At 40.6% G+C, this 23,972-nt stretch overlaps 1 protein-coding gene across 10 annotated transcripts in view; it reads left to right on the top strand.

Annotated features, from left to right (window-relative positions):
• gabpb1 (GA binding protein transcription factor subunit beta 1) overlaps positions 1-23,972 on the top strand; it is a 72,140-nt gene that overhangs the window by 45,120 nt on the left and 3,048 nt on the right. For 5 of the 10 annotated variants that reach the window (XR_007265447.1, XM_048616103.1, XM_048616095.1 and 2 more), the window contains 3 exons: positions 94-201; positions 10,461-10,643; positions 11,385-11,500. Coding sequence is in view for 9 of the 10 variants with exons in the window: in XM_048616103.1 (XP_048472060.1) it covers positions 94-201; positions 10,461-10,643; positions 11,385-11,500 (407 nt within the window). In the remaining variant the exon portion in view is untranslated. Of the gene's footprint in view, positions 1-93; positions 202-10,460; positions 10,644-11,384; positions 11,501-19,117; positions 19,986-23,972 lie in introns of those variants that run through there. The other 5 variants (XM_048616099.1, XM_048616100.1, XM_048616097.1 and 2 more) reach the window with 4 other exon arrangements.

Below are 23,972 nucleotides of genomic sequence, written 5' to 3'. Positions count from 1 at the left end.
GGGAAGTTTTTACTAATATCAGTCTTAACAATATAGTTTAATTCATGTAGTCATATTGGAAATGATCTAATCCATCCCTTGGTTTTTACACAGTGAGGAGTTACAGAAGGGCTTGCTTTTCGTTTGCGAATACCAGACTTTTGAATGATGAGGACAACTATGTGCCGGCTGATTCAGAAGTGAATGGACCTCACTTTGAGAGTAAATATGATGAGCAGTCTCTGCACTTAAAGAAATAAGTGGGGATTGTCTTAAAGATAAAAACTGTGCTTCATCTGCATCCAACCCACTGTGTGATACTGGGGTTCTTTTAAAGCAGACTTGCTTATCTGCTACTTTATTCAAATAATCTATGGGGAGAGATTGGATCAGTTAAGACTATATTCGCTGGAGTTTACAGGAATGAGTGTGGATTTCCTAGAAACCTATCAAATTCTAACGGGATTAGATTGGGTAAATGTGGGAAAGATAATGCTGAGATGAAGAGAAATTGTTTCAGTCAAATTGTGGTGAGCCTGTGGAATTCTGTGCCACAGAAAACAGTTGAGGCCAAAACAGTTGTGCAGTTCTGGAATCCACATTGGAAGAGGGATGTGATAGCACTGGACAGGGGGCAGAGGAGATTTGCTAGGATGTTGCCTGCACTGGAGAGTTTACGAAAAGAGATTGGATAGACTGGGGATGTTTTCCCTGGAACAGAGGTTGAGATGTATAAAACTGAAGAGGCATAGATGAAATAGACCAGAAGGAACATCTGTAAGCTTCATGAGCAGTTGGGGCAGAGCATATCTGAGCAAGGCACAACCAGACTCTGTGTTTCTGGGAATTTGGTGCAGAGGGGCAAAGATGCTTTCTGCATTCTTATTTTGCTCATTGTTTGTGGTATTTCGTGGTGTATAGTTTGTACAGCAGTATTCTTTAGATTGAACTGAGCAGAAGGAAGGGCATTCTAGTTTAACAGCTGCACCTTTAGGGGTCTGTTGTTTGGCGGGGGGGGGGAGAAAAATCAAACATTGACATCACAGGGAAGTGCTGTGTTGATTGATTCATGATTTTAAAAAGTATACGTTTTTTTTTGGAAAGCTTGCCTTCATTGGTCAGTACACTGAGTATAGGAGTTGGGATGTCATGTTGCAGCTGTAAGGACATTGGTGGGGCCACTTCTGGAATATTGCGTATAATTCTAGTCGCCCTTCTACAGAAAGGATGTTGTTAAACTTGAGAGAAAAGATTTACAACAATGTTGCCGGGATTGGAGGGTTTGAGTTTTAGGGAGAAGCTGAATAGGCTGGGGCTCCTTTTTTTTTTCCCTGAAGCTTCGGAGGCTGAGAGTAATATTAGAGGTTTATAAAATGATGAGGGGCATGGATAGGGTGAATAGTCGGTCTTTTTCCCAGGACAGGGGAGTCCAAAACTGGAGGGCAGAGGTTTAAGGTGAAGAGGAAAAGATTTAAGAAGAACATGAGGGAGTACATTAGTATGGGTAACATTAACCTTCAATTAGACTGGGAAAATCAATCTGGCAGAGGTAGCCATGATGAAGAATTCATAGAATGTATTTGGGACAGTTTCTTGGAACATTAAAAACCAAAAGAACTGCAGATGCTGTAAATCAGGAACAAGAACAAAAACAAAGTTGCTGGAAAAGCTCAGCAGGTCTGGCAGCATCTGTGAAGGAGAAAACAGTTAACGTTTTGGGCCCGGTGACCCTTCCTCAGAACAGGACATTGGTGGGGCCACTTCTGGAATACTGCGTATAATTCTAGTTGCCCTTCTACAGAAGTTCTGTTCTGTTCTGTTCTGAGGAAGGTTACCGGACCTGAAACGTTAACTCTGTTTTCTCCTTCACAAATGCTGCCAGACCTGCTGAGCTTTTCCAGCAACTTTGTTTTTGTTCTTGGAACATTATGCTGTTGATCCAACCAGGAATCTGGCTGATTTGAGCTAGACGGAGAAGCTGAATAAGCTGGAAGAGTGACCTTCTAGAGGTTTATAAGATCATGAGTGGCATGGATAGGTAAAGAGTCGTCAGGGTCTTTTACCTATGGTGGGTGAATCCAAAATTGGAGGGTATAAGTTTAAGGTGAGAGGGGGAAGATTTAAGAACCTGAGGGAGCACATCAGTATGGGTGACATTAACCTTCATGCAGACTGGGAAAATCAACTTGGCAGAGGTGGCCATGATGAAGAATTCATAGAATGTATTTGGGACAGTTTCTTGGAACATTATGCTGTTGATCTACCCAGGAACCTGGCTGATTTGAGCTAGACAGAGAGGCTGAATAAGCTGGAAGAGTGACCTTCTAGACGTTTATAAGATCATGAGTAGCATGGATAGAGTGAATAGTCAGGGTCTTTTACCCTCCATTGGGTGAATCCAAAACTAGAGGGCATAGGTTTAAGGGGAGAGGGGAAAGATTTAAGAACCTGAGGAGTAACTTGTTCATGCAGAGGATAGTGTGTGTATGGAACAACCTGCCAGAGGAAGTGGTACAATTACAACATTTAAAAGGCATCTGGGTGGGTATATGAACAGGAAGGATTTCGAGGGATATGGGCCAAATGCTGACAAATGGTACTAGGCCAGATTGGGCTGTCTGGTCAGCATGAACAAGTTGGACCAAAGAGTCTGTTTTCGTGCTTTATGACTGCATGAATTTATAAGGGATTAACTGAGAAACAACAGGAATAATTGTCCTATCTCCTTCCCAAAATCCACAAACCTGACTGCCCTGGTCGACCCATTGTCTCCGCCTGCTCCTGCCCCACCAAACTTATCTCCACCTATCTCGACTCCATTTTCTCCCCCTTGGTCCAGGAACTCCCTACATACGTCCGTGACACCGCCCACGCCCTCCACCTCCTCCAGCACTTCCAATTCCCCGGTCCCCAACACCTCATCTTTACCATGGATGTCCAGTCCCGATACACCTGCATTCCCCATACAGATGGCCTAAAGGCCCTCCACTTCTTCCTGTCCCGCAGGCCCGACCAGTCCCCCTCCACTGACACCCTCATCCGCTTAGCTGAACTCGTCCTCACCCTCAACAACTTCTCTTTCAATTCCTCCTGCTTCCTACAGACAAAGGGAGTGGCCATGGGCCCAAGCTATGCCTGCCTCTTTGTAGGTTACGTGGAACAATCCCTCTTCCGTACCTACACTGGCCCTAAACCCCACCTCTTCCTCCGTTACATTGATGACTGTATCGGCGCCACCTCGTGCTCCCACGAGGAGCTCGAACAGTTCATCCACTTCACCAACACCTTCCACCCCAACCTTAAGTTCACCTGGACCATCTCTAATACCTCTCTCTCCTTCCTGGACCTCTGTCTCCATCTCCGGCAATCACCCAGAAACCGATATCCATTTCAAGCCCACCGACTCCCACAGCTACCTAGAATACACCTCCTCCCACGCACCTTCCTGCAAAAATGCCGTCCCCGATTCCCAATTCCTTCGCCTCCGCTGCATCTGCTCCCGTACATCTCGGATGTCTTTGTTTTTCAAGGACCGCAACTCCTCCCCCTCCAAGTGGTCGAGAACGCCCTCGACCATGTCTCCCGCATTTCCCGCAACTCATCCCTCACACCCCCTCCCTGCAATAACAACCAAAACAGAATCGCCCTCGTTCTCGCATACCACCCCACCAACCTCCGGATCCAACGCATCATCCTCCAACACTTCGGCCAACTGCAATCCGACCCCACCACCAAAGGCATTTTTCCCACCCCACCCTTATCTGCTTTCCGGAGGAACTACTCTCTCTGTGACTCCCTTGTCCGCTCCACACTCCCCTCCAGCCCCACCTCACCCGGCACTTTTCCCTGCAACCGCAGGAAGTGCTACACCTGCCCCTACACCTCACATCTCGCCCCTCACCCCCATCCCAGGCCCCAAGAATACTTTCCACATCAAGCAGATGTTCACCTGCACATCTGCTAATGTGGTATACTGCATCCGCTGTACCCATTGTGGCCTCCTCTACATCGGGGAAACCAAGCAGAGGCACAACACCTACACTCGGTTCGCACTAAACAACTGCACCTCCCAGTCACGAACCATTTCAACTCCCCCTTCCATTCCTTGGATGACATGTCCATCCTGGGCCTCCTGCAGTGCTACAACGATGCTACCCGAAGGTTGCAGGAACAGCAACTCATATTCTGCTTGGGAACCCTGCAGCCCAATGGCATCAATGTGGACTTCACAAGCTTCAAAATCTCCCTTCCCACTACCACATCCCAAAACCAGCCCAGCTCGTCCCCGCCTCCCTAACCTGTCCTTCCTCCCACCTATCCCCTCCTCCCACCTCCAGCCCCACCCCCATCTCCTACCTACTAACCTCATCCTGCCCCCTTGACCTGTCCATCCTCCCTGGACTGACCTATCTCCTCCCTACCTCCCCACCTACACTCACCCTTACTGGCTCCATCCCCGCCTCTTTGACCTGTCTGTCTCCTCTCCACCTATCTTCTCCTCTATCCATCTTCTATCCGCCTCCTCCTCGCTCCCTATTTATTTCAGAACCCCCTTCCCCTCCCCAATTTCTGAAGACGGGTCTCGGCCCAAAACGTCAGCCTTCTTGCTCCTCTAATGCTGCTGGGCCTGCTGTGTTCATCCAGCTCTACACCTTGTAATCACCAGTTGAATTAGTTCTATTGTCTCATTTACTGACATGAGTATAGTGAAAAGTTTACAAGTCACCACTTAGAGCTGTCTTAGGCACTTCGGCACAGATTCTTGAGTACAAATTCTTAGGAAAAAAAATTAGAAAAATAGACATTAAAAAGTCCAGCACTTCTCAGAACCCTCTGCAAAAACCCAGCTACCACTGATGTCAGACTCAATGGTCTATAGTTCCCAGGCTGCTCCTTACAGCCTTTCTTAAATAAGGCACAACATTAGCCACCCTTCAGTCCTGTGGCACCTCGCTTGTGGCTGTAGATGATACAAATATCTTTGCTGGGGACTTTGCAATTTCTTCTCTAACTTCCCTCAAAATCCTGAGATACACTTGATCAGGTCCTGGAGATTTATCCACTTTCTTTTAAGACCTCCAGCAGCGTCTTCTGTCATGTGGACTATTGTCGAGACATCCTTGAGTTCTCTAGCCTCCATGTCTTTCTGCACAGTACTAAACTGATTCGTGTAGTATCTCTACCCGTCTCCTGTGGTTCTACACATAGGATCCTTTAAAGATCAATGAGATCATCTATTCTCTCCCTAGTTACTCTTATTTACTCTTAATGTACTTGTAGGATCTCTTTGGATTACCCTTAACCTTAGCAGATAAGGTTATGTCATACCCTCTTTTGGCCTCCTGACTTCCCTCTTAAGAATGCCCCAACACTCTTTATACTCTTCAAGAGATTTGCTTGATGTCAATTGTCTATACCTCATGATTTTTTTTTAAATTTCTCACCAGGGCCTTAATGTCTTTATTTATCTATTATTCCCTAATCTTACCAGCCTTATCCTTCACTCTAACAGGAACATAATGTTGCTGAACTCCTGTTATCTCACTTTTGAAAGCCTCCCACTGGTCAGTCATCCCTTTGCCTGCGAACAGTCGACTCCAATCAACTTTTGAAAGTAGCTTACCTTTTCTCATATGACTACCAATATTGTCCTGCATAATTATTTCTAGAAGCTTCCCCACTACCAAAATTAAACTGGTATGTAATAAATGGCCTTATTCTTACAACCTTTTCTGAACAAGAATGCATAGACTTCAAGCCTGCAGTCTTCTGGCACCTTCCCTGAATCTAGGGAAGACTGAAAGATTATTGCTAGTGCCCCTGCTATTTTGACTCTGGCTTCCTTCAATATTTTTGGATGCATCTCAGCCATTCCCAGTCTGTTGTCAGATTTGGGTATCATTAGCCTATCCAACACTCCCTCGTTATCAATTTTGAACCTTTCTATTGACAGAGCTTCTCTTCTGTCACTGTGGCTTAGGTAGCATCTATCTCCTTGGTATAGACAGGTGCAAAATATTCATTTTAATACTTCAGCCAACTTCTTATCTCCTATATAATCTACTTTTTTGATCCCTGATCATCCCTGCTGTTCCTTTTACTTTCCTTTTTTAATGTTGATGTGTGTATTGAAGACTTTAAGATTCACATTTATGTTGGTTGCCAGGCTTTTCTCATTAATCTCTCATGGCTTCTTTAATGTGCTTTGTCAACACATCCCCAAACACCTTTTGAATTGGTTCTCGACTATATTTTGTACCTGACGCTGGGTAGACATAAGAAATACTAAAAGTAAGATGCCAGAATCCGAAAAAAAAAGTTAGGTTTCTGCGGTATTTAGGTAATAATAACCATTTCTTTTCTCCTTAAACTTTGCTTGGCTGTTTCTCTACAGTTACTTGATTTTCAGTCGAAAACAGGTAAACCATACTACACGAAGTTGTTGGCTTTGTTTGCAATAAGTCACATGGTTAAAAACATGTCAATCCAGGGAATGCCCACATAGTTTGATTTAAAACTTCCAATCCGCCCTGTACTTTTTGACTTTTTATGTATTCCCAACAACAACAATGGTGATGGGTGCAGGGACCAAATGTTTGGTAGCTAAACTTCCTGGTGATACCAAGGAGGTGTAGGAAAGTAAGTTGTTGGGAGGAGGTAGAGAGTGTGCAAAGGAATGTACATAGGTTAAGTAAATCAACAAAAAAATTGGTAGATGGTGTTTAATGTGGGGAATATGTGAAGTTGTCCACTTTGGCAGGAAGAATAGAACAGTTGATTTAAATGGAGAGAGATTGCACAACTTTGGTATGCAGAAACCTGGATGTCCTGTACATGAATTGCAAAAAGTTAGTCTGCAGCAACAGCACGTTGTTTGGAAAGCAAATGGAATGTTATGGTTCTTTGCAAAGAGAATGTGAATGCAGGGAAGGATTATTGCAGATGGACAGGGCCTTGCTGCAACTGCATCTGAATTCCTTTTGATTCTAACATAATTATGTCCTTTCTCAGACACTCAGAAGGTTCACTTCTATCATTTTCTGGAATGAAGTGATTATCCTATGATTAAAAAGTTAGACCGGGCCTGTGCCCATGGGAGTCTAAAAGAATGAGAGCTGATTTTATTGAAATATAAGAGGAGACTTGATGGAGTGGATGCTAAGAGGATGTCCTGTCTTGTGGTGGGCACTGTTTACAAATAAGCGGCCACCGTTTTAAGATGAAGATAAAGGGGGAAAAAAAAATGAGGGTTGTTAATCTGTGGAATTCTCTTTCCCAGAAAGTAGTGGAGGGTGTATCATTGAATTTTTTTTCAAGGCAGAGTTGGATAGACTTTTCATAAACTAAGGATTCAAGAGTTATAGGGGCTAGACAGGATAGGAGTTTAGGCCTCAGAGCAGCTGTGATCTTGTTAAATATGGCATGGGCTAGAAGGTCGAAAGGGCCTAGTCCTGTTCATTCTTGTTCAGAAATATCAGCTGAAAGGTTGTTAATAGTGCAAACTCTAAGGGAAAACACATTTGTCTTTGTAACTAAAATTTCAATGATACTGTTGGACTAAAATGTTCAATTTTAAAAATTTAATATATTGTAGCATAAAAGAAAATTAAAACCCAAACTATGATTGATATTCTAAAAGATGGGTAGTAATTTTCCACTAATGAATAGCCTCCACCTGACACCAACATTTTGAAGTTTTAAAGTTTAGAAGAGGTAATATTTTTAACATCTGAATGCAGACCAGTTTATGACCTATTTGGATAACAATTGTTTTTCGTTTGTTCAGGGGATGTGGATGTTACTATTTCAGAATACCTATTCCTAATTGCCCTTGAGAAGGTGGGCGTGAACCATTGCAGTCCTGGGGTGTATCTACACCCAGAGTGCGGTTAGAAAATGACTTACTAGATCGAAGGAACAGTGATATATTCCCGAGTCGGGCAGATGCCTGGCTTATAGGGGCACTTGCAGATGGTGGAGTTCCCTCGTATCTGCTACCTCCTAGGTGGTAGAGGTTGCAGGTTTGGAAAGAGCTACTGAGTGATTTGCTATGGTGTACTTTGTAGATGGTACACGTTGGTGGTGGGTGGGGAGAATACTTCTAGATGTGATGCCAATAATGTGGGCTGCTTTATCCTGGATGGTGTCGCAGTTGTGTTGCTGGACCTGAATCCATCCAGGCAAGTGGAGAGAATTCCATCACACTCCTGACTTTGGCTCTGTAGATTCTGAACAGACATTAGAGAGGCAAGAGGTGAGTTATTTGTTGCAGAAATTCTTGGCTCTGAACTCCGCCTCTTGTAAGCAAAATATTGTAAGGCTGGTCCAGTTCAGTTTCTGATCGGTGGTATACTCCAGAATGTCAATAGTATTATGCATCACTGGCGCAAGATGCTGGAAATCAAGCCTTACTAGAGCAGTCACAAAAATTAAAATTCTTGCACATGTGCAAAATTCTCCAATTTACCTCACTTTCAAAGATTGGCAAAGCACAAACCAAGTTTTTGTACTTAACAAGAATGACTGACTGACTGACTACTTATTACAAATACATGGATTCCAGTACTACTTAAATAGTTATGAACTGTTGATGTATAACTGTTTTAAAACGCTAACTCCCTTTATAAATTCCACCCATACGCACATAGAGACAGCCACAGGTAGGAAATGAAAAATCGGGGGTGAGGGAGGGGTGGGTGTGGTATGATGGCCAGAGGGAAAGGCTGGGCAGACGTTTGTTGAAATGGTCCTTTTGGCAAATCAGGGTATGTGCTACTCCATGATTCTCTTTCACTACTTTCACTTACTTGCAGAAGCTACAGGGCGGTTGGTTCACACTTTTAAAATCTCTGGCTTACTAGTTAAGAGGCATAGCTTACAGCAACTGCTGATAGAAAAATAAATTGGCTTTCTTCAAACTTAGTTACTTTTTCCCTACGGCAGAAAAAAGGGTCAGCTCCTGCTCTTGTGGAGCTCTGGCTACTCCAATCATTCTCACTCCCAAGCTATTCAGCCATCTGGGAGCCGCTCAATTCTTAGCATAGAGTAGGCCATTGTCATTGATTTGTGGACTAATGACCAGTTGCCATTCTTGTTTCATCCCGGCCAAAGCTCCATTCACACACAGTCTCCTGGCTCCAGCTCATCAGTGACCAGGATTCCACTACTGCTTGAATAAACAGTTGTGTCAACAGTACTTGCAATGAGTGTCCTGTGCTCGCTTTTTAAAAAAATGCAGCATGTCTTTGTTTTAAGAACAGTGCCTTTCCCATCTCAGTCCACAACCAGTAATACAGAAAAGTAAAAAGATAAAATCTCTTCAGTAGTGGGAGATTCAGCGATATGGGTGATGGTTAGATTCTGTCTTGTTGAAGGTGTTTGTTAATAGCAATTATGTTAAACTGAATTAACGTTTCAAATCCAGTATGACTCATTTTTGAATCACATTCCCCCAGAGTGTTAGCTTAGTGCCGCTAATAAACTATTAATCTTTATGTATTGCAACCTTGGAAAGAAATGTGTGATCATCTCCTATTCAAGAGCTTAGCAGTTGTATCTGAAATAAACTTCAATGTAGAAGTTGTTTAATTCAGCTACTTGAAATAATTCAGATGATGTTTTGATATGTTTGATATTAATTTTAAACTTTGATAGGTGACAAGTCATTTCTAGCACTACCCAGTTTTCTAGATGAGTTGAGATTTAGTCATTTGTGCGTTCTTAAAGGGGATGATAATTCTCGAAGCAATTGTTATTTTTTTATTTCGCATTTTTATGCCTTTTGGGTTCATATTGATATTTTTATGTAGTGATAGGTTGTTTTTGTTTTAACTCTCCTTCCAATTCTAGGGTGAAATATTTTGAAAGATCAAAATATAGAGGCAACATCAGCTTGACTATCCTTTTTTGTTTTGCTTGGTGCTTTGGCTAGTAGTTTGGTTTGAACCCATTGCCTTCTCAGTCTCGTTATTCTGTTGAATGGTGTGTAATGTTAAAGTGAACTGGTGGACAGTCTCTGTTAACTTAAATAAACTATGCAATCTTGGCCCCAATGCTGAAAAAAGTTGACCCTTGATGGACAGGATGTGCAGCGGTTGAAGTGCCATTTAACTTTTATTGATGAACTTGTATGGTGCTCCTAGTTTTAAAATCTTTCCAAACAGTGATAACTTCGTACAGCTGTGTGTTTAGTTGGGCCTGTTGACCCATTGCCCCCTAGTTTTTTTTTAAAATTCTACATATAAAATTAACATTTTTGTCATAATAGCAGTATTCTAGTCAGTCTGTGGCTCTCCTTCTATAATTCCTGGTGAATACTTTTAAACACAGTCTTCACATCTTGACAGATCAGTTGGTAGTCTTTCAACTTGATCAAAAGAATTGCTAGGTTTTGACTATTGTTTCCTGAAATCTCCAGGTGGGAAGCATCAGTTTCTAAAATTTGGGATTATAAATCAATATTATTTTTTGCTTTACTTCAGCAGTTGCCACAGAAGAAGTAGTGACAGCAGACTCGGTGGATAGTGCAATTCAACAAGTTGTCAGCAGTGGAGGTCAGCAGGTGATTACCATTGTTACTGATGATGTTCAACTGAGCAACTTACAGGCAGCCAGTGATGGCATGAATCAACCAATCATCGTCACAATGCAAGATGGACAACAAGGTGAGTAAATCATGGATTGATTAAGGCTGCGCAGTCGCTCCGTAGTTAGCATTGCTGCCTTACAGGGCCAGGGACCTGGGTTCAGTTGCAGCCTTGGATGACTGTGTAGAGTTTGTATGTTTGCCCCACTTCCGCATAGTGCTCTGATTTCCTCCACAGTCCAAAGATATGGCGGTTAGGTAGATTGGAAATGGTAAATTGTCCCAAAGTATCTAGAATGTGCAGGCTAGGGAGATTAGCTATGGTAAACCACTCCCCCTCCCCAAGGAGTTGTGGGAGTGGATCTGGGTGGGATGTTCTTCAAAGGGTTGGTGCAGACTTAATGGGCTAAATGGTCTCCCCCACACTGTAGGGATTGTATGATAAGTACTAGTCTGAGCAAAAGCTGATTGTTTATTTTCCAGTATTCTTTCTTTGGTTATATGTACAAGGTAATATTAAATGCTGGACATTCCCAGATAGTTGAACAGGTGGAGCACAATCACTGTTACACACTGAATTTGAGAACTTGCAGTTCATTGTATGGCTACACTTACTGATTACCGAAAAATACACTCGAATGTTTCAGATAATTTTGTCAGAGATCACTCTGCACATCAAACACTTCAGTATACAAAGCATGTAAGGTTCAGTTCAGCTGAACGTACAACTATTTAAAACATAGGAAGTTAAGTGCTAATATTTTTGCACGCGGTTTCTGAAGTTTTCTTTCTCCCTTTGTAATCTTTTTCTGTGTTCTAGTTCTGACTGTTCCAGCAACTGACATTGCTGAAGAGACAGTGGTTACTGAGGAACCATTGATGAAGAGGCAGTATGTGGAGATAATTGAAAATCATGCAGACACCACAGAAATTGAGGTAAGAAAGAAGGTAGCTTTTTCACACTGAGGCATAATCTTGGATCGCGTCAGATCTGAGAAGCTGTTTCCTTTATTAATTATCTGAAGCACTCCAAAGCTAGTTCCTTTCTGCCATTATCCCATGGTGCCATGTTGGCTGGAATCCAACTGCTGTGCTGCATACATTGTTTCCTCTAATCATCATTTTCTCTATCAAGACTCATGTCATGCTACTTTTTGAGTACCTGCTGCCAGTAATGTTTTCCTCAGTTAAATACTGCCAATGTTGTCTTGCACGTCAATGTGTGAGATACTATATCAATATAAGCAATCTCTGGAAGTGTTTGTTATTTGTGGTGATACATTAAGACATGGAAAGAGAAGCAAATGTTGCACATCCAGGTCCCACCATTTCCTGAGATGTTCTGTCCCCTTTGCCCAAAGATCTGTCTGTTCACTTACAAGGACTCCTTGCAGAAACCCTAAAAGTGTCATCCTTGAATCAATGGACTGTTGACAACCTGGCAATTATTGCATACAGAGAGAGCACATTTCAGTGATGTTCCATGTATTTCTTCAGTTTTGAAAACCGGGTTTGGTAAAGGAAAGGGTCGTATCCACCAGCACCATAACTTCAGTTATGAAACAGTTCTCATAAACTTCCCTTCAGGTCTTTGAAACTGTTAATTGTGGGCAGGATTGTGAACAAAGGATCAATTTTTTTTTTTTTTTTTTTTTTTTTTTTTTTTTTTTTTTTTTTTTTTGTTGTTGTTGTTGTTGTTGTGTTCATCATATTTGACTGTGAATACTAAAACTCCTGGGGTGATCTTGTAGGATTGGTAAAATTGGAGCAGAACAAAACTGGCCCTATATTGTAGTTCTGTGGTCAGGTCAATTGCAGTGCAGTGTTTTGTTTAGGCCCCCAACAGTTACTAGTGTAATTGGGCTCCCAATGGGTAGATGAAGAGGTCCTTGGTTGTGATGAGGATTCCAGAGCCAGCATCAAACAGTTTTTGTAAAGCCTGCCTTGCTTCCAGTTTTGTCTGAAAGCAGATTTTTGAAATGGAGAATTACACTTCTGCTCCTAGCACCAGTAGCAGTTGAAAACAGCATCAGTTTTTTGGCATCCAGCTTAATGTAGAGCATTAGTGAGAGAAATCTGTCTCTTTTACCTGTTCTGTGAAAGTACTAAAACCTTCTCCATGTCAGCAACATGGGAGATCAGCAACAATGTAATTGTTCAAACCAATGAATTGTATCACCAGTGTGAGCCATAGCTTTAAAATTCAGCTCTTTGGTCTCTGCAAGGTGTCTGATAATCATTTCAAAACTGGAAATATTTTAAGAATTAGAATTATGCTGACAAACCTGGATACAAAATTTTACTGGGAATTGGAGTGAGAAGATGGTGTAGTGTAACATAATACTAGTAAACTAGTGTGAAGTAGTAGTATATAGGCCCAGGGTAATGTTCTTGGCTAGTTCTATCCTACCATAGCAGCTGATGGTATTTAAAGTCTAAAATAAATCCTGTTATACCTCACTGGGGTAATGTGCTGAGAAACAAGTCCTCCTGTTCCTGGAGTTATCACAAAAGTTAAAGATTTAAAAAACTACATACTATTCTCCAACTTACCTGATTTTTCTGATCTAGGTTGACAGAAACCATGGACCATCTTTCTCTACTTAACAAGAACTACTATTTATTACAAGTAAATAGACTCTAGCTACATATAAACAATTAGGAAGAGTTGACATATAGCTCTACTAGTTAAAACTCTTGTCCCCTTATAAAATTCCTCTTGTGTGAATGTATACACGTGTGTGTGTGTGTGTGTGTGTGTGCACACGCAGACAGTGGGAGGAAAGGAAAACTTTGGGATTATGGATGGAGGGAAAACTGGATGGGCAGCTCGGTGGTCTCTGTTCACATGATCTTCTGAGGTAGTTCTTATGTTGACCAGAATACTGCTTCATGGCCTTCCTTCTCCATCTGCACTCACTAGTTCGCAGGAGACAAAGGGTAGCTTGCTCACACTTAGAGAAAGGTCACCGTCTTATAATTATAAGTTCCAGTTTACAGCAACTGGTGAACCAAAAGTAAACTGTATTTCTTTGAACTTAAAGTAGGGTTTGCTGCAGAGAACAGATGCCCAGCTCCTGAACTGGTAGAGATCTGATCACTTCTCTGTATATTGCTCATAGCCCTAAGGTGTTTCGCTAGCTGAGAACCAATCACATAGTTGTTGAATGGCAGAAGGCCTTTATTATTAATAACTGGTCATTCATCCACAGACCAATCAGCTACTTGTTGCCAACATGAAAACTTCATTTGTACAGAACCCAGCTCAGTTCCAACTGGTCTACAAACTGCACTTTAATGACTGCTAGAACCAGCAGCTGTGTAAAACAGTGCTTTCAATGAGCGTCAGGTTACTTGTTTCAAAACATGCAGCAATCCACTGATGCTCATGGGGGTTAAAATTGTTGTTTTCTCATTTTAATCTATAATTAAAAGTACAGGGAAAATAAAAAGACATGGTCTTTACACCCTAGTCCAACACCGGCACCTCTACATTAGATCCCAAAATGATCTCTGAAATGGCCTGGTATGCCATGTGACTGTATCAAACAACTACAAGTTTTTTTTATTAAAGGCGGTACACCTGCACCACATGGATTGTGATAGTTCAAGAAAGCAACTCTCCACCACCTTCTCCAGGGCAGTTTGGATGGACAATAAATGCTGACCCAGCCAGCAGTGCTGATGTTCTGAAAAAGAGTAAATAAAAATTGGGGAATTGCCAGCAGTTCCAGACACAGTGTGAATTCCCCAGCTATCCACATCCACTGTCTTTGTCCCATTGACTATTGTGTAGATCTTAGCCTATATATTATTAATTATACTACTCCATGTCGTGGTGTATCTAAGAATTTTCCCTCTTGTACCTTTTTTGATTACTTTATTACTGGTTTTTGCTATTTTTGATAAGTCCTTCAAAAATGAGTTCATGTTTTTACGTGCATTCCTTCAGAAAAAGACATTAGTACAATTTCCAGTTCCACTGTGCAGCAATTGCTTCTAATTTTCTATCCTTGTGCAATTATCACTAAAGGAACAAAAATAAAACAAATCCTCCTCTTTCTCCTGCCATTTGTGAAAACAAAACACCCATGCTTCTGCCTGGTGGGTTCTCCAATCATGAACATCATTGATCTACATGGTTAATCTGAGGATGAAATTTTTCTTAAAATCTTCTCTTTTCCTCCTCTATAAATATTGACTTGGGAGTGCATTTGCATTAAGCCACTTTTAAGTTTCTGCACCATATTTGAATCCTGGAACAAGAGCTAGCTTGGCTGTGATACCCCAGCAGACATCATTGGTTGGTAATCGGGACTGGGAATCCTAATCAGAAGATGTAAACTGTCTGTCCTTTATTTGTTCTCTTTCACAGCATGGTAAAAAGGTGCAGCAGGTTTTGCCACTCATCATGTAATAAGAGTGTACATTTACATAAATTAGCTGTTATAGCTTTGATAGTGTACTATATGATAGCAGCAGTTGACTTTGTCTACCATCCACCTGTAGTATAAGTGAGCCCCAATCATAGGTGGGAAAAGCCCTGAATCTGAAACTTTCATGGAGGTCCTCTCATTTGTTCATAATCGGCATAATTCTGACCTGTCACCTGTGCCCCCAAAATATCTATTAACATTGACTGTGTGCCTTTAATGCTGCCACTATGAGGATTCACCAACCTGAAACCAACTTGATGTGCCAGACAAAGAAATATCTGCTTTCTGAATTGCTGAGGTGTCTTGGAAATTTAATATCTCACATGCTCCAAAGCCAAACACCATGTGAATGGTTCTGACTGAGGCTGGAGGAATGCACTGTCACTTTGGTCCCACTGCTCAATGGTCACAATATAACTGGAAATAGTATTTTTATTTTATCAAGATGATCAATGAAGTATGATACTTGTGTTTTAAACAATATCTGTCACCAAATAAACACAATTATTGGTTTATTATCAAAACAAAACTTGGCAAAACAAGCCCCTGGTCACTGATCCCTCCATTAAGGGGAAAAGTCTCCTCTTTTCTATCATAATTTTATACATCTAAATTATGTCTCCCCTCAGTCTTCTTTGCTGCAAAATCTCTGTATCCTGCTCACAACTCACCCTTGCACCTAGTTTTGCGTTATCTGCAAATTTTGAGATTCTTTGTATGTAAGAAAAGCATTTTGGCAAATGAGTTATTTTGAAGGCAAGTAGATGAAGCATAGTTTTGCAGAGGTCAGTACTCTGTCTGGCAGGTGTAGTCAGTTCACTAATGCATGGGTGCCTCTAACTTTTCGCATGCAGCTTGCTTAGGAAATCTTGATGTTTCTTTCAATCACCCTTTCAAAAGAACTCATTGGTTTCACCCTGAGCTCACCAGGGGGTTTTGTTTGCCAAGAAATCCCAATGATTGCTGTCTCCAACAACGAATTCAACCTCTTCCTTTGACATTCAATTGCATTACCACCGCTCACTCAATCTGGGAATCACCATTGACAGAAACCTAAATGAACTAATTACATTAGATAGAGATAGTAGGAACTGCCGATGCTGGAGAATCTGAGATAACAAGGATTATTATCAGAGATAATAATTATATTAAATATTGTGTCTACACTAACCTGCCTAAGACCGGGAGTTGTGCAGTAAGTAACTCGCCACTTCATTCCCCCAAAGCCTGTCCATAGAATGACTGGAATTCAGTGGGGCACAGAGATTTACATGTTTTAGTAAGTGACTGAACATTACTAAGGTACAGCAAGTAATCAACAAGGCTAATGGAATGTTATCCTTTACTATGGAATTGAACATGAAAGTAAGGATCAAAAACAGAAATAGCTGGAGAAGTTCAGCAAGTCTGGCAGCATCTGTGGAGAGAAAGAAGAGTTAACGTTTCAGTCCAGTGACTCCTCTTCAGAATTCACCTTGTTTCCACTGGAGTGTAGAAGACTGGGGTGGCCTGCTTGCAGTGTATACAATCCTGAATGGCCTTGACAAGGTGTATATGGATGTTTCCTCTTGTGGGTGAGTCCAAAATTAGGTGTTAGCCTTTCAGGACAGAAACGAAGGGAAATTTATCCTGAATTGTGTGTGCATTTGGAACATTCTGCCTCAAAAGATGTTTGAGTTTTTTTAAAAACATCAGTGGATTCATTTCCTAGGAATTCTGGACTTTCCAAAGAAATCTAACTTATTAGAGGAGGTAGATGGAAGCATGGAATTTGGAACACAAACACATTAGTCATATCGAATGGTGGAGTGGACTCAAAGCCGAATGATCTACACATTACCTAATATGTCGGTAGATGCAGATTCTATTGGAAGTATCAATAGGTGATTGGACGTGTATTTGAAGACAGAAGATTAACTTAAATGTCATGAGCACATTCAGTGAAAGACAATGTTACAGAGTTCATTTCCAGTGCTAGCATTGTCACAGCAGGCAGAATGGCTTCCTTCAAGGTTGTAATATTCTGATTGTAACAAACTGTATTTTCTCTTAGAATTTAAAGCTCAATTTTGTTTATCTTTGAATAGCTAGGAGACTGAATCAAATATTTATGATTTCATCCAATTTCTTTTGGGTGATAATCTTCAAATTAAACAATATAAAGCTGTCCCTTTGCATATAATGAAGTTCCATGCTAATTTTGCACAACATCCATTCCATATCATATTTCAAACTATCAGTATATTACAAATATAAAACATTCAGCCTGAAGCTTGCAACCGATTTAGATTGGTTTCCCTCCAGAATAGCTGCTTTCTGATGCAGGTCACCGTTTAAGAGCAGTGACCAGCAAAGTTTGAAGCTAAACATCGCTGCAATGCTCCCGACACTCGAACAACTGTGAGCATTTCCATAGGAGGTCAGCTAGTGTTTTGCTGTCTCTCCTTCACCTTGCCAACTTGGTGAGCTAAGGACATTGTCATTCAGCCTTGTTTAGTTCAAAGTTCTAGTTGAGCTGTTCTCAGCATGCATATGGACCTCAACCAAATACTGACAGTCTTTTTTCCCATTTGGGCCGCCAATCTTATAAGTTGGAAATTTTATTCGATATGACTAATATATTTGTGTTCCAAATTCCATGCTTCCATCTACCTCCTCAAAAGTTAGATTTCTTTGGAAATTCCAGAATTCATTTCTGTTGGAACAAGTAGAGTTCAGTAAATAGTGAATAGGTCAAGCATATCTGCCAGTATGGTCTGAGTCAAACGTCTTTGAGCTGATATGTAGACAGAATATATAGTACTATATATTACAATTAAGGCTAATATTAAAGTAATTGCATTTAGAATCTCTGTAGCAGGTTCCATCCACCAATGCTGTTGCTACAAGGAATGAAGTCAGTGCATGGCAGCTATCCTTGATATCATTAGATCACCCACAGCTGCTAGTGTAACTCCCAGTTTTAGGGATACCTCTCCTTGTTTTTGCTGTTACTCAGTCCATCTGTAACAGTGTGCAGGGAATGGAAACTGTAACAGAACAATTGACCATTTGATACTGAATATTCATCTTCCTTCCAAAAATAAGCTTCATACACTGCACAACTTTCCACTGGACCGTGCAGTTTTATTGGTTTGTATAGTTTAATTTAGATATCAAGTCAAAATGAGCTTCTGCTCTTTGCGAACAGTGGGTATTTATTCTGCACAGCTTAGTTTGTTTTTTTGGGGCTGGTTTATTTAGTGAAATGTAGTGACTATTAAACTGAAGATTCATGCCTACACACTAATACTTCAAACAGCATTGGACAGAGTAGATAGGGAAGCTGTTTTTGGAGTTTAAAATTGCTGTCTTCCACTGTTAAGGAAATTAGTTTTTCTTTTGCAAAGAAAGTTTCAAATCCACACAATTCCTGGTCTCTGGAACTACCTCCAGTTTTACTCCCTTTCCTAACATCCTTTCCTGAGTCACATTGCACCCAGTTCCACAGCTTGCGATTTGTTTTTTTTTAACCGTGAAACCAGCCACAAGCTGTGAATCTGTTTGCAAGTTATGGCAGTTATACTCAGGAGGAGGGGGATATTTCATTGTTCCGTGTGTCCCAGGAGGTGACACTGAACAAGAATCTTGTTGTTCTAGCTGACCACTTATCCAAGCAATCGAAAATATCTCCATAAAGCTGGGAATCAAAAGCAGCTTAATCATCTTGCCAGGGCAACTATCAGCTGGGCTGAAAAAGTTGACTTTGAAACCAGGGTATACTGTAGGTAAAACAATAAAAATAGTTTTTATCCAAGCTAAATTCTGATAACGCCTTTAAATAGAAATGTGTTCTTTTAATTTGAATGAGTTGGTTCACTTTTTTTTTTCTTTTGGTACTAGTCATTAATAATTTAGAAAAGAATCTTTCACAGCCTCCCCACGTTCCATTGTTAAGTAGTTCAATTGAATTATTTCTTTTATCTAAAAATAAAGAGGCACCTGATTAAATCAACTCTGAATTAATGAAAGGATCAAGAAATGGGTGCATACCCACACCACAGTCTTGTTCCAGTGACGCTTTTGTAAAAGCTAACTGAATATGTGACGTTAATTTGTGATTTTGTTGTTGTTTTAGGTTCACAGTGAGATGTTAAATACACAAACACTCCTGGTTAATCTAATGGAAAAGGAGCATGAATTAGAGCAAACACAGTGATGTACTTAGAAGAATGGAGGAAATTAATTGCCAAGATTTACCAAAAGAAGCAGAGCAAAGGAAGGCTAATAATAAAAAAAACTAGATCTATTTGTGTTAGTATTTCAAATTGCTGATGTATTCTGAAGTAAGTTGTGTGGGGAAAAAAGGTAGTATTATTGGGTAATTTAAAATGTATAATACTGATTTTCTGAACTGCCCCATCAATTTATACATGTGTAATAACACAAAAATTAATTATGTTAAAATATGAAGTGTCCTAGTCTCTAGGCTGTTCTACAATGCCATTTGTAAGTGGGGGAAAAAAAATCTTTTTATTTCTCTGGTAAAGACACAGTAACTTGAATTTTATTTTAATAAACACAGTATTGGCCCAGAATTCCCACTTTATTTGGGTGTTTACTTGTAAAGACTAACTTTAGTCACTGACTCTAAAAGAAAATGACATTTAGATTTTTTTTAAAGTCACACTCTCTGTATTTACTTTTTTTAAGATTAATTATTCTAATCAGCATAGCTCTGCTCATTTGTAGTTTTGGGACAAGAAGTAAGAAATATTCAAGATTTTGAATTCCATTCAGTTTCAAAGTGAAACTAATAAAACTATTATTTTTATTTTACTGTTTTTGTGTTTAGCTCTGAAATGCTGGGATCTTTTTCAATTTCACAGCAAGATGTTGAGTTATTTTGGTAAATAATGCTATCTTCTGAACTCTATAACTGACGAGGCATTTAATGGTCAGTAAACAATTTTTTTTTTGAATATACTGTGTGTGTAAATGGTGAGTAGAGATGCATCAGTGGAACTTAGAGAATTGGCACTTTACTACATTTTCTGATACTTCAAGGATATAGTCATACAGCACAAAAACAGACCCTTCAGTCCAATGAGTCCATGCTGAACATAATCCTAAACTGAACTAGTCCCACCTGCCTGCTCCTGGCCCATATCCCTGTAAACCTTTCCTATTCGTTTATCCATTCAAATGTGTCTTAAATGTTATAATTGTACCTGCATCAACCTCTTTGTCTGGCAGTTCATTCTGATGAAGGGTCTTGGCCCGAAACGTCAGCCTTCCTGCTCCTCTGATGCTGCTTGGCCTGCTGTGTTCATCCAGCTCTACACCTTGTTATCTCAGATTTTCCAGCATCTGCAGTTCCTACTATCTCTCATTCCACACATGACCATTCTTTGTGTAAAACGTTTGCCTCTTTTTGTTTTTAAATCTCTCTTCTCTCTCCTTTTTTTAAAAATGTGTCCCCTAGTCTTGAAATCCCCTATCCTAGGGAAAAAGCAACCACCATTAACTCTATCTAAACCTCTCATTTTATAAACTTCTATTGGGTCACCTCTCAACCTGCTACGCTCCAATGAAAAAAGTCCCAGCCCATCCAGCCTTTCCTTATGACTCAAATCTTGCATACCTGGCAACATCCTGGTGAATCTGTTCTGAACTCTCTCCAGCTTGATAATATCCTTCCTATAACTGGGCGACCAAAACTGGACGCAGTATTCCAGAAGGAGGCCTCACCAATGTCTTGTACAACCACAGCATGACTTCCCTACCCCTATACTCAAAAGACTGAGCATTAAAGGCAAGTGTGCCAAATGTCTTTTTAATCACCCTGTCTATATGTGATGTAAACTTCAAACAATTATGTACCTGCACCCCTAGGTCACTCTGTTCTACAACACTACCCAAGGCTCTACCATTAATTGTATAAGCTATACCTTTGTTTGTTGTCTTAAAATGTAATACCTCGCATTTATCCAGATTGAACTCCATTTGCCATTTTTCAGCCCGTTGGTCCATTTGATCAAGATCCCTTTGTAATCTTAGAAAACCTTCTGTTGAGGTAATATCTGTGTCAGGAAGGAGCTGATTTGCAGTTCCACACCCACTGAAATACATTCCCAGCTGGTGTTGACTGGTTTCCATTGTATTATTTACAAAGATATATGTTTCTGTTAGCAACATGTAGTCAATTTTTTGTTTTATTTTTGTTTTTGATATCCTTTACATATAAAGAATAAGATCTTTCCTTAATCTGAAGTGGGTAAATATTCACTACTAGAGCTTCTTTTTACTTATGCAGCCTTCATCAATCAACCCCTGTAAATAAGCCCTTCCTTCAGAATTTTTTCTGATTTCTTCTATTTTTGGAATATTAACCAGAATTTGCATTCCATCAATGAATCTTTAGAGTCTTGTTCATTTTCAACACTGAATTCCAAATTCTCATGCTAAGGTGTCCATTCTAGGTTCATGTTTTATAATTATAGATTGTAGATGTTATTTGTACAGGGAGATACTAAACGAGTATTTTGCATCAGTATTTACTGTGGAGAAGGGTATGGAAAATAGAGAACATAGGAAAATAGAGAACGTAGGAAAATAAATAGTGACCTCTTGAAAAATGTCCATATTACGGAAGAGTTGGTGCTGGATATCTTAACTGCGTAAAGGTGGATAAATCTCTGGGACCTGTTCAGGTGTGCCCCGGAACTCTTTCGGAAGCTAGGGAAGAGATTGCTGGGCCTTTTACTGAGATATCTGTATCATCAAAAGACACAGGTGAGGTGCCGGAAGACTGGAGGTTGGCTAACGTGATGCCACTATTTAAGAAAGGTGGTAAAGAAAAGCCAGGAAACTATAGACCAACGAACCTAACGTCAGTGGTGGGCAAGTCGCTGGATGGAATCCTGAGGGATGGGATTGACATGCATTTGGAAAGGCAATGACTGAAAAGGGATAGTCAACATGGCTTTGTGCATGGGAAATTGTTTCTTTTGAACTTGATTTTGAGTTTCTTGAAGTAACAAAGAGGATTGATGAGGGCAGAGCACTGGATGTGATCTATATGGACCTCAGTAAGGTGTTTGACAAGGTTCCTTATAGTAGACTGGTTAGCAAGGTTAGATCACATGGAATACAGGGAGAACTAGCTATTTTGATACAAAACTGGCTCAAAGGCAGAGGATGGTGGTAGAGGAGATAGTAGGAACTGCAGATGCTGGAAAATCTGAGACAACAAGGTGCAGAGCTGGATGAACGCAGCAGGCCAAGCAGCATCATAGGGGGTTGCTTTTCAGACTGGAGGCCTGTGACCAGCGGTGTGCCACAAGTGCTGGGTCCACTGCTTTTTGTCATTTATATAAATGATTTGGATGTGAACATAGGAGGTATGGTTAGTAAGTTTGCAAATGACACCAAAATTGGAGGTGTAGTGGACAGCTAAGAAAAACGGGATCTTGATCAGGTGGACCAATGGGCTGAGGAGTGGCAAATGGAGTTTAATTTAAATAAAATGAGGTGCTGCATTTTGGAAAAGCAAACCAGGGCAGGACTTATACTCTTAATGGTCAGGTCCTGGGGAGTGTTGCTGAACAAAAACCTTTTGGAGTGCAGGTTCATAGTTTCTTGAAAGTAGAGTCCCAGATAGATAGGGCAGTGAAGGTGACATTTAGTATACAAAAACAAAGTTGCTGGAAAAGCTCAGCAGGTCTGGCAGCATATGTGGAGGAGAAAACAGTTAACGTTTTGGGTCTGGTGACCCTTCCTCAGAACTGTTCTGAGGATTTAGTATGTTTGTCTTTGTTGGTTAGCGTATTGAGGTATAGGAGTTGGGAGGTCATGTTGCGGCTGTATGGGATTTTTTTTGGAATACTGCATGCAATTCTGGTCTCCCTGCTATAGGAAGGATGTGGTGAAACTTGAAAGGGTTCATAAAAGATTTACAAGAATGTTGCCAGGATTGGAGGATTTGAGCTACAAGGAACGGCTGAATAGACTAGGGTTATTTCCCTGGAGTGTTGAAGGCTGAGGTTGACCTTTTTATAGAGGTTTATAAAATCATGAGGAGCATGGATAGGGTAAATAGTCAGTCTTTTCCCTGGGATGTGGGGAGTCCAAAACTAGGGGGCATAGGTTTAATGTGAGAGGGGAAAGACTTGAAAAGGACCTGAGAGGTAATGTTTTCATACAGAGGGTGGTGCGTGTATGGAATGAGCCGCCAGAGGATGTGGTGGAGGCTGGTACAATTAGAACACTTAAAAGGCACCTGGATGGGCATATGAATAGGAGGGGTTTGGAGGGATATAGGCCAAATGCTGGCAAATGGGACTAGATTTATCTAGGATATCTGGTTGGCATGGATGAGTTGGCCTGAAGGGTCTGTTTCTGTGTTGTACATCTCTCTAACTCTCTATGTGGACAAAATTTAGGATCAAGTAGCTTTTTAAAAAAAAGATTTTAAACAAATTCTAAACATCATTTGTCTTGACTGCTCGAATTGAGCACAATTTTATTTGATTATTATTGTTGCTAGTTGGTTGGGAATTCCTTCCCTAGAATCTGTCTCTTTGAGAATGCCTTCAGTTAAGATTTTATTCATGTGCTGAACTAATATCTAATGAGTGTGATATTGCTTTATCTTTTTTGTAAATGGAAAGAGATAGTTGTGTGATTGTGTAATCACAGTAATGTATGATTATTTGACAATGCAGAAGTAGTACCTTTTAGAGTCAGAGTCCAACAGCATGGAGACAGGTCCTTTGGCCCAAACTGGCCCCTGCCAACCTAACCGTCCATCCACACTAACCCCATTTCCCTGTACTTGGCCCATATCCTTCTAAACCTTTCCCATCCATGTCATTGTCCAAATGCCTTTTAAATGTTGTTAATGTAGCCACCTGACACACTTCTGCTGGTAGCTCATTCCATATGCATACCACCCTCTGTGTGCTTTTTTTTAAAAAAAAAAAAAAAAAAAA

This window comes from Rhincodon typus, chromosome 33 (assembly GCF_021869965.1).
Source record: "Rhincodon typus isolate 14 chromosome 33, sRhiTyp1.1, whole genome shotgun sequence".
Classification (NCBI taxonomy): domain Eukaryota; kingdom Metazoa; phylum Chordata; class Chondrichthyes; order Orectolobiformes; family Rhincodontidae; genus Rhincodon; species Rhincodon typus.
The sequence above is the reverse complement of the archived record's forward strand: the minus strand, read 5'-3'. Positions and strand labels throughout refer to the sequence as shown.